The following is a 12,338-nucleotide window of genomic DNA, read 5'->3' as shown; positions in this document are numbered from 1 at the left end:
CTCCCGGCCAGCCAGTTTGCGCCATTCTCCCGCGACGGCATCACTACGCTCGGTTACTCGTTACTCGGAACGGTTTACTGAACGCATCTTACCTTTCACCGCACTAGCGTCACATGTTTTACGAATTTCTAATGTGCCGCGTGACGTCGTGAAGTGATTTTGGTGCTTTGTGGCCATTGTGGACCGTGGAGCGTCCCCCGCCGAGCACCGGTACTTGTCATGACTCATTGTTTACTATCGCCTATTAGTTTATGCCGGCTTACGCTTATGTATATGATTTATTGTATTTATTTATTAGCGCAATAAAACTTTATTCCGTTAGGTAATACCGTATTACTTAATGCTAGTATCATTTATTTAACGAATCTTATCTCGTAAATATTATTTCATACGACTTTATGATATTTAATTGCCTCACGCCAGTTCGTTTCCTGTTTCAAATATTGAATTATTATCTACTACAAGTTGAACGTAATAAATGGTGCTACTTAATATTTATTATTGTACTAGTCGATTACAACTGACCTTTCTAATTGGTGTAAATACTTCGTAGTTAGTTAATGATATTACCTTCCTAAACACCTAATCTATACCGGTGAACATGCATCAAGCTAATTAGCATATAATGGCATGAGCACGACCAACTACTAATGTATACATGAATACTATATTACGTTTGCATGCAACTATGTAGGCGCAATGCATACAAAGTAGAGATAGCCACACCCCGATAAGAGGACTGTCTCTTTCCCACCTTCACTAAACGTATAATACACATACTGTTACTATACAACACAGCTCAAGAGACCGTTAATTCCTTAAAGAGATGCTAACGATAGTTGGAGAAAACTTTCGCAAGAGTCCCGGAGTCCGGAATTAGATCAGTTGCGAGACTGTTGCGCATCACTAATCGACGCACGCACGCACAATGTCCGCCATATTGTTATTGTTATTACATCGCCTTAGAAGGAAACAGCTCGTTTGACTCGGTCTCGATGTTTGCTTTTGTTCTTTTCTAACTTCTTTGTTGGTCTTTATTGTTCCTTTGTTCGGCATGATAAAGCGACCGGTGCGGAGGAGACTATTTATAAACATTCACTCTTCGATTGGAATATTTTCTATTGCGTTACTCCCATAATCTAACGAGAATTCAGAAAGGTCACACGTGATATTTTCATTGAGTCTCCTACAATGGAGAGTAAAGATAACTCACTCCGTAATCCCACAAAGGTTATGGTTCAACGAAATAAAATATGACCGTAAAGAGCAATAAAGCCTAAATGGGAGTTGAATAGTTCGCTAGACGCAACGACATAAAGGCGGTACACGAATACCAGAGCCCGACTACTTCCCACGTACGCCCACTCCGCGTCTTAAGGCTCTACGTGAATAAATCTCACCTGACAACGCCGGACCGAGCCTTCCATACATAGACCTACAACGACAGTTTATCTTACCCTGACAATTTTAATACGAACGCTAATGTTTCCACTAAATTGCGGAGCTATTTTCGTCGGAAACAATGTTCGCACAAAACTATTAATATAGCTTTACGATTTTAATATAGCTTTGTCAACAGTAAGATGATAAAGTACTCTGTCTGATGAGAGACTCCCAACCAATTCAATTGTACGTTCACAAAAAATGTGTCATTTGTTACACCGAGTTGACGAACTGAGAGCAATTGAGTTGGAAATAACAATAGCGTCTTGTCTGTCACGGCAGTATTCCCTCCGTATTTATGTTCGGTTATCTGTAACCGCATTGGAGACGTGCTTTTATGTTCATATATTAACCATGTATTGACGTCATAAAATGATCTCTATTAAGTATTAGCTACTGATATCATACGTTTAATGAAACTGGTTCATAAATAACTCATGTCAAATTATATTCTCAATATTAAGGTTTCTAGCATTTTAAGGAGTATGTTACTCTGTTCTATATTGTGATTATGTATTCTGGAAACAATTAATGTACGATTAAAATGCGGGCATCTAAAGCAGGGGCTTAGAAATTCCATTTGAGACCATTAAAATGCGATGAAGCGAGTGTAACTTTCAAAGGTAGTTATAAAATTAATCTCTTCTTTATTGTGTTGACCCAGTTTCTGTACGTTTACTTAGATTAATTACATATTCCCTTTTACTTATTGCTGCTGCACAAGACATTAATAAAATAGCTTTGGGACTGTTCCAACTTTTTGTTGTGCGGCTTTGAATATGTGTATTTTTATAGCCTCCGCTCTATGCTTTTCTCTTGTTTCCGGCATGTTATGGAATAATAAACGTGTTTCCTCCTTTGTAATAATAGCATTTAGTCTAATTCAAATGTTATTTATAATTTATCCTTGTTCAAATCATGTTCTATTTGTGGTACAATGATATTGCTAAAATTGAACGCTAAAATAACAATTCAACCAGTTAAAGTTTCTTAATAATCATTAGTGCTTCCTGTTTGTCGATAAATTATGTGATTCGAGAATACATACGTGATATAATTAAAAATACGTAGTAACAAATTGTAGTCGCCATGTTTACAACTTGTATAACGGTCAAAGACTCTTATTTCAATTATCGTTTACACACATCGTAAAAACGTTGAAAGGAAATCGTCTCGATGGTAAATAAGCTCAATCAGAATAATTATCCGGTTAGTAGTCGTATCGACTTTATAATCTAGTTAACGAATCAGACCCCGGGCTCGGGACTGGACTAGGAGTACCGGTTTCTTGTGAGATCAGCGAGAGGAAGGGGGGAGGGGGTTGTGGTCCGACAAGTCGTGTTGCACTCATGTCCCCGGGCCCCGCCAGATTGAGAGATAAACGTACCGGGAACACGCTCGTATGAACATATACAACTATAACCTGAGTCACTGCTTTTTCTCTACACAAGCTTGAGAAAGTTCATGAAATTGTATACCCGTGTATACGGAACGAACCGCGTAATATTACGCTCAACAATGATAAACGCTTAATCATCTCGAGTAATCACAACAATCCCACTTTGTGTTGCATAATGGAAATAATAACACCGGAGAACGATTACAAATTACAATGCATTTAAGTGCTACGTGTTTTTTTATGATAAAACGCAATTATATTGCCAGTTGGATTAATCAATCATTGATTATAATTATAACTACGGTACTCGAACAATAACATTCAACTGATAATTAATTCGACAAGGATGTGAATTGTAATATGAAATGTCGAAATGAATATTTTGTATGGGATTAAATGCTCTGATCCGCTTAAACCAATTACTGTACTTGACAAAGGAGTCTTTAACCGTATTATATAAATTATGTCTGATGTATTCACAGCTAGACAAAGGTCAGTCAGTAAGGAGGTTGCGTAACATAGTTATGTTTCTCACTCGGTGCATCTGCATTATGTAATCTCTTCGCTCTTTTAGTCTGTCTTTCTTTTGCGACAAGCTTAGTATTAAACTTGTTTCAACTGCCACAAGACTTTTATTTAATCATAAGAAAAAGTTTTATTACTTAATAAAAAAATATCTATTCTAGAATAGGGATTTATATTTAATTCACGGTAACGTAAAAGTCCCTTGTTTTTCATTATTTTCAACAATGTTACTGCTATTGTTAGTTCAGCTCTTAACGATTTTCAAGGAGTTGAATAATTTTTGAGCAACCCTGTGTAAGGTTTCCCTAGAGCTCTTTTAATGAGATTTTCTTTATCACGCAAAATCCTGACTCGTAAATTAACATACGGAGGAAATTTATAAAGAATTCAATTAAACTGTTAACTGAGTGATGAGTCTAAACGCTTTGATGTAGAACCGTGCCGTTAACCTCACGTTCAAATTAACCAATTAATCAAAGCCTGTCTATTGTGTACCCACGTATCACGATTTTGTGAAGGCGGTGGTTCAATTTATCTTAGTTATTCTGTCGATATTACCCTTCGGGGTGCGACTATCTGTGAGGTGAGCAAATCAATAAATCACATTATTTGTTAGTGACGTTTTCTTTTCAACGGTTCGTGTAAATATTTGTCTTCTTTGTTAGAAACTAGTTCTATTGTTTGAAATAATTTTTTGTTGGCGATTCGCTGTTGTTTTGTATAGCGTTTAAAAGTAGAAGGTGATTTTGATAATTCTATGTATTGCCTTAGGTTTTATACCAATTTGTTTTCCTTTTCTCCCGAACGTGCTTAATGTCTTCATTAATTAACAGTTGTAGAATCAGTGAACCATGTATCACATTCATGCTATCAACATTTCCCATCTCAAAGTTCATGCGGCAAAAAACGAAACGAACGGAAAATAATATCTAATAACGAACAGGAAACATGTTCAATAACTTCTTCAGTCTATTTTATGTGTTATTCGTTTTATATTTGAAACAAATAAAATATCATGAGATTACAAACAAGGAAACAGATATTCCAAACCGCTCTACAATTAATAGGTCAATTGTGAGGCGACAAGTGCATAAACCTATAAGTTTGAGTGATCAGGATACTTAGATAAGGGCAAGTTGACTCGAGTAGATAAGCAACGCTTGATAGTACCGTTGGTCTATAGAACACAGTTCACTACACTCTGCCCACAATGTTCAGCCTGTTTATTGTGTTTCAAAGGGAACTCTACACAAAGGCCCGATACAGTGTGTAGCGTGTACAGCGCCACCTAGAATATAAACGATCTGATTGTGTTCCATTGAATTAACTCGCACTGTACTCTCATGATGTTGAAATATTAATCATTTGTAAATGTGTTATGTGTACGATACCGTTGTAAGTAAATATTGTCTGTGTTTTGAAGCACTAAGTATTCAATCATGATTGAGTTGTTTTATAATTAAATGATATCGGCTTATATGATGATCGGCCGTCTAGTCTCAATATCACGTCAGCTTATAATTAGAGACTTTGTTTGAGTCGGTTGACTAAAGAAAACAATTTATTCTAACGACTATTACTATGGAAATGTTGAACCATTTTGGTACTACATAATATAAATAAGTTTTATGTCTGTAATTCTACATTATATTTATGATAATGTAATGTAGCAATCAGTACACTGTAATACTAGGCAATAAACATAAGGCATCGATTTGCTTTGAATCACTCTAGTAAGTTTATCACTAAAGACGATCTTTTGATGACCTTCGTAAAGTAATATTATAAAAAGCGGTAGTCAACATGCTCTAGCACCGTTACCTCAGTCTAATACGTTTATAATAGCGTATCTATCCATTCGTAACTCATAAGCTTGATCAAGTCCTATAAAGAATCTTATCCCAGTTACAGTTAATACATCTGGCCGCTCTCATATCCTGTTCATTATCATAATAAAGTCGTTATTAATGTGTTATTACAGTAGATGGAAATTCAAACTAGACTGTATCGACCAGCCAATCGACATGTAAAGGAACCAGTGCCTTACATATAACGGACCTATTTCCTTTAAGTAAATTTTATCGTCATAACGGTCCTAAGGATTTGAATAGGGTGAATGTACCGGTTTCGGGTGCGAGAAAGCGATTTAGGAGGGACTCGGCTTTGGGAAAATTCACTTAATGGTTCATATACATAGGGAATTGAGTAAAACCCGGCCTTTTATACACGGGCTTGCTTATAATCATGAATTGGGGTATTACGCCGTGTTTTATGTTGGCCGTTGAGACCAAAGCTAACTAGATCCTTGTAAGCTCATTTCGCACGCCTCGCCTTTACTGGGTAAGTAGAGCAGCCGGCATTAATGTAACTTAGCTTCAAGCTAAATAGCTCAGCACAGAGCATAAGTAGTGAAACGCTGTCAGCTTTCAAACACCGTAGTTGGGTAAAACATTTTGTAAGTGCTGACTAGTTTCCTTATTATATGAACGACTTAATTATTACAAACATTTTTTACTGCTGTTGATTGATTCGACGATCGTTCTAGTCGCTCTGTTTATGATTACAAATACTTTTTACAATATGTACCTAGAGCTAATTGCTACTACTATTAGTTCATATGAATTGCGGTAAAGGCAATTTGTACTATGTCTATTTGAATAACCATGTCGAATAAAGATTCGTTCTAGAATCTTCAAGTAATGGCTAGCTAATGTCTAAGTACTTTTGAGATTATTGCCGTAATTACTTTTTTATTTGTTTTCTTTGTTAACAATGGTTCGCTGAAATACGTTCCTTTAAAAATAATTTGGTAGTTAAATTAAAAAGTGTTCATCATTCAACGTACGGAACAGCGATTGACACAATACATTGTATTTACGACAGGCTGATTTCGGGAAATTTCATATATCGCGACATCCATTTGTGTGAACGGGTTTAAAAAGGCTTACAAATAAATTCGCTTTTTTATTCCCTCTGATGAAATATTTCATGTAATTCATACGGATTCGTATTTTATTGAACGGGGTATCTTTTGTGTAGCAAAACAAAACAAGTGAAACATCCAATCAACTATATAAATGTTCGCTTCCTAGCCGTACAAATTATAATTACAGGGAGGGTAAAAATAATAGCGTAGCGTGGCCCCTTCGTGTGGAATCTCATTAAAGGGAAAGATGGTTTTGATCTGTCACGCACAACGTATCGTACATTGCGATAAAGGGTAAAGGGTCTGGCACACCCCGCTGGGGGTGAATGACACAGTAAAGTATGAAAAGACATAAAGTAAACCGTTTGCTTTTATGAGATGCTGTGAAGTGAAATGTGTTTATTTGAAACTGTAGACTCCAAGGTCGACAGACTTTTTTGTTGACATTTCGGGGCTTTTCGACTCTTTCTCACGAATGCTAGTGAGCTTTTATTTGAGTTTGAAAATACATTTATATCTATATAGTTGATCCATTAGTTGAGTTGTTATTGAAATTATATTTCAGGTATAACAGAAATTAAGATATTACTGTTTAAAAATCTTCATAGTCAGTATACATCAAAACTATTTTATCGTTAATTCAATTGAATAAAATCCCACCTCTGCATAGGATGTAACGTCAATTAAATCATTCCGCAGACTGCAAATGTGACGATAACAATCACCCAAATGGAACGGTGCCAAATATTTGAAGACATTTAGTGAAAAAGTCATTAATATCTTCATAAGCTGTGTAAGCTCTAGTATATAAAGCTATGAATAGAAAATGCGTGGGAGGACGTTAATAGCGCCTATTATAGATTAACCCAGCCAATAGCAGACCACCCACGAGGCAGAAACAAGTCTCGTTCCATTTTTAAATTCGACATCAATCGGGAACTGTTTTTGTTTTTTCTGCATTGTTTACTAAACAAAAGACGCGTGTTTGTAAATTAATCGGCCAGTGCTTTGAATAATTAATGTGAAACAATAGGTTTTTCCGTAGAGCGTAATGTCTGTTACTGTCACTAGGTGAACAGATGTTTTAAGAATAAGGTTGTACAATATACAAACCTGTAGTAGGATTTTCCTATTGCAGAATTAAAAGACCGATACGAATCTTTAGGTTTATTTAAATATAAATGAGCTAACAGACTATGCTTAAAAGGAGTATAGACTTTAAGTTGCAATCCCACATTAAAACTGCATCTCGCGTCTTGATGTCGAAATAATTTAATTTATCTTGAGCCAACAGTGCTTACGAACGCTAAAACACTTAAGACTATTAGCATAGAGTAAGAAGTGTAATGCAAAGTATGCATTTCTTGTGCAAGCACAGCCGTGGCCCTGTTTGCGAGGCGCATTGCGTAGGTCAGTCATGTGGCGTGCGACCACACTTTCTCTTCAACCATTTCACTTTCACTAACTGATCGACATTTTAATGTCATTTTTCTGACTGAACGAATAACTTCAAATTATAGCAGCCAGTTCTTATTACGAAAGAAAAAAAGTGTTTTGTGTAGCTGGCTGGAATAGAAAATAATGAAGTGTAATTAGTGTGTACGGCCAATAAAAACTATGTTCGAAATTCATATTTCAAAACTAGTTCGGTTAATTTATAGCGGAACTGTTGTAGCGTGAGAATTTTACAAGCAAATGTAGACGAATTAATGTTCTTTATAACGAGCCCGTTCTTGCTGATGGTTTATCATCAAACATTATATAATTTTCAATTAGCTGTTATTAAAACAGATCTGAATTTTGATATCAAAATGATGGAACAAATTCTGAACATAAATAGAAACGTTAACCTGCTCCGAAAAATACAACCATAGTTTTTGCCTTACTCTGTTATTTATTCCTGCTCAACGAATAAACACTTATAATCCTAGTTCTCAGAAAACATTACTACGCCACTGATGACTCTACCTATTCAAAACAAAAACAACCGCAAAAAATGTTTAAGCCATCATTGCACAAATATGATTTACATGATTAATGTGCTTCAACCAAATTACAATATGAATAAATCATTAGAGACCATTTACGAAGCAACTATTCTAGATGTCTAATCACCAATTCGATCCGGTGAATAGTAGGCGTTACTGACAATTGTTTAATTAAATATGATGTAAGAGAACGGCATGCAAAGAACAAAAGTCAATATCAAAGTGAACTAAATGACTCATAACTTTCCCCAGCGCGCTCAGTACCATTGCAAAGTTTTAATTAACGTTTTAAAAACTTTCTATTCATATACAAAAGTTCGAGCGCGTGTTGATTGTTTGAAATTTGCATCTTAATTGATGTAACTCAGAAGTTTCGTAACTCCAATTGTTACTTTATTGAACAGATTTATTTCACCTCATTCCTCTTTGTTATTATCACGTTTTCCTCGTAACATATCTAGCAGATCACAGATGTTTATCGGAAAAGAAAATTCGAATTGACGTTTTCATATGAATGCGTGACCGATAAAGTAATCCTGTCCAAAAGATAAATTTCATATAAAAAGTTTGTATAGGTACGTGAACTGAGCCAACAATGTTCCTCGATCCATACAAACAGGTTGTTTGTCAATTTCCCGATGACGCAGCGCGTTGTCAAAGCATAGCCGCTCGCTTGTGCACATAAACAGTTCAGTCGCGACCGACGACTCCACCTCCCACTTGCCCCCGTCGGGGAGATTCTCCCACCTCCCCGCTGCCCCATTTTTCACGAGTACTTAGCATGTCGTGGTCTGATCCAACTCCCACCTCCCCAAGCTTCGCATGTTTATGCCATAAATTTTTGTTATGACAACACACGGTCAGCTGTGCCATATATTTATTCAATGCGTGTTCAAGAACGTTGTTTTGTTAATAGCTTGTATTCGCATGTTATTAGGTTTGGTAAACTGTTTCGTTATCTAATCTTTCCTGAAAGTAATAAAAAAACAGCTTTATGCGGGTTAGTTGAAGTCATGAATTTGAATACAAAATTCTTTCGTGTGCTTTTACGACCTGTGCCGTTGCTCACTTTTTAATTATCATTATTTTCAATATATTTCCGTATCGTTTCAAAGTGAGTGAGATAAACTTTTTATAAAAGCACTGGATTGAAAGAAAGCCTTAATTCGAAAGTATACGTATAAGACACTATAATCAGGGGTAAGTTTGAGATTACGATCGGATATCAATAAGGATTAGTGCATAAGCATGAGCGAGCGAGTTCTCATTCCGCTCCGTCAGCACAATAACCGGTGCGGAGGTGCGGCCAGCGCCGCCGCCGCTGAGTCGGCAATCCCGTGGTCTTGCCGACTGGGCCGTGAGTCAGCACGAGCCGACACGAACCGCCATGACTCATGACTCAACGTAATTCGGACTGGGATCGCCCGCCGTCAGCCGAAATAAGTGGATTGCTGCTTCACGACTGAATGATTTCGTTTTAAAGGGCTCCCTCTGATGTCATTACCTCATACTTGTGTTCTTGCCTTCGTTAATAACTTCTCTGTGAAAAGAATTTCAAAACACTGTCTCTGTGTTTCCTCAGCCTTCTTGTATAATGCGAGATTAATACAATGTAGGAGAATACCCGATTTGCATAGGCCAGAAAGTTCGACCGAAAGACGGCAATTTACTACAAACATGTTTCTTGCCTTTGAAGGATCACATATTTCATTGGAATGAGTTAAGTGAGGTTTTACATCGGGCCTGCGGTCCCAATTTACATACACGTGTTTGTTTTAATGAAGTGTCTTCAAATTAGAATGTATTACGTGTTTGCCTAATGACAATTACAAATAAGCGGTGACGTACTAAAAGGAGTTTCTTGTAAACATGTATTTATGTTAATATGAAATGAATTAAACGAGCATTAATGTTATCGGTTCTTCGATCTAATCACATAACATAAATAGTAATGGTAGTCGGTGTAACGTTTTCTCCGCTTGAATGTCAGGAGAAACCCTTTCCAATTACCATCAAAGCTACCAACAAGGCCGTTCTAATAACTTAAAAGTTCAAAAGTTCATTAAAATATATACAAGCCGCCCTCGCGTTTTACTAACATCAAAGGTTTTGAATGGAATTGAAAGGTCTCGCATTAGCGCCGTGTTTGGGACACAAATCACTCTGTTTTGGCTAAGTTAATAAACACTTTCAAGGTTGCCTTTTTGCATCAATAACCGAAGTGATAATTTCCTTGTTTTAGTATCAAAAAGATTCTCAAAATAATCCCTCGTGCCCATAAAAAAATACAAACACAGCAAAAGGAAAATCGCGTTAGCGTCCGAATGAGGCTCAATTTAGATTGAGTCGATATCGAAGTAATCACGTTTTATTTCTGTCTTCTGTGTTAAAAGAACAAGTTTATTTTTATGCGTCGAATAAGTGTATCTTATGTTGTTTTTTTCTTTTCAGAGAGTTGAGCGCGAGACCACAAAAAGTCCGGCGACTACTGGCGGCAGGAAGAAAACGTCAGCGGTGAGGAGCAACGGACAAATCGCACCCACTGAGCCACCGCCGCAACCTGCAGGTAAACAAAACTTTTTGTTATTACACCCACGTAACAAATCTCCTTTGTTCATCACATAAACTTGCCAACTTTAGAAGAAAACAATAAAAGCCAAAATTTATGGCGCTTTAGCAAAGTTATCTATTATTGCTGTGAATATATTACTTTTAAAGACGTGGATTTTGTCGATGGTCACATAAAAACTGTTTTTGTAGTGAAAGTTTTTTGATTGATTGCCTTAGGTAATCAAAATTCGTTTAAAGTCTGGACTTCTTCTATTGATAGTCAAATACTGTACTATTTCGTAAAGATAGCGGTCCATATGACCGTGACATGATATATAGCCAGCCAGATATAACGGTAGGTAACTTGATATTCTAGCCGAGTATTGATTGAATTTATTTTCACAAAGAGGAATAGTAACATATTCTATGTCGCAATCGACGTAGCGTGCAATATACGAAAGGGATAGTAACAAAAGCTCCCCGGGGATATTCCCGGGCTCCCGACTTAATAGGATAGATTTCAAAACATTCAGGTGTAAAGAGAGGTACGACCGACTACTCCTATTAATCTAAATGCAATATTTAAAAGAGGTTTTGCTTATTGTAATAATATAAACAAGCACCTTTAATAAAATAAAAAGATATGCTTCATAACTTTCATTTTTTTTCGCTAGACCGAGTTTTTTTGGATGTTTTCTCCTCACGATGCATATAAAGATGATTGTGCGTTTAACTAATCAAAAGAGACTGCTAAATTAGAGGCTTCGTTTTGGCAGCGCAGCAACTTAATATACCTACGTTGTTTTAACATTTAATCTTGCCGTAGAACCGGTTGTTTTATCTTCCTTTGTTTCACGCAAAGTAAAGCAGCTTACGGTATAATACGCATATCTAAAATTACCCTGTTGACTTTGAAATATGAGTACAGATAAATTTTTGGGTCAGTATAAATTGTGGGTCGTACCACGGACGTCTTTTGGTACATCCTTGTGAATATATAGATAAGCGTGTCTCAAATTTTACGGCTTTTACTCCATTTGTTGGCACTTCGCCAGACTACGGCTATAAACGGGTTACTTAAACTTAAATAGTATATTCTCTCACAGCTGGGTTTCGTACTTTCTCAGCTAACTGGAGAACTGTCTACGTACGGATTTCAAATACGTATTAAAAGTAAATTGAATAAGATTTCTTCAGCATAAAGTTTATTTATACTTCTAAAGGAGCAATTTCATAAAATCTTATTACATGTCTCATTATATATCCTTTTCTCCAAAATGTTCGCCTTCTCTTTGAGTTATTTCCGGCATACGAGACATTTTCTTGAAATACAGTAAAAATAGCAGAAACGTAAAACGAATGTATTTTCATCGCAAATGAAAAGCATGAACGATGTGTTTATTGCAAGTCGTTTTTTATACGAAATACATTGTTTACATATTAATCATTTCGATTTATTGTCTGATTTAAACAGAACGTATGAAAATAGTAATACAATAAATAAATC

General features: G+C 36.2%; 1 protein-coding gene across 1 annotated transcript in view; it reads left to right on the top strand.

Annotated features, from left to right (window-relative positions):
• Positions 1 to 12,338, top strand: part of LOC113498243 (lysine-specific demethylase 3A-like) — a 155,968-nt gene that overhangs the window by 62,075 nt on the left and 81,555 nt on the right. The window contains exon 7 of the mRNA XM_026878185.1: positions 10,733 to 10,847. Within this exon, the coding sequence (XP_026733986.1) occupies positions 10,733 to 10,847 (115 nt within the window). The remainder of the gene's footprint in view (positions 1 to 10,732; positions 10,848 to 12,338) is intronic.

This window comes from Trichoplusia ni, chromosome 10 (genome assembly GCF_003590095.1).
Source record: "Trichoplusia ni isolate ovarian cell line Hi5 chromosome 10, tn1, whole genome shotgun sequence".
Lineage (NCBI taxonomy): Eukaryota > Metazoa > Arthropoda > Insecta > Lepidoptera > Noctuidae > Trichoplusia > Trichoplusia ni.
This window is presented reverse-complemented; position numbering and strand designations above follow the sequence as displayed.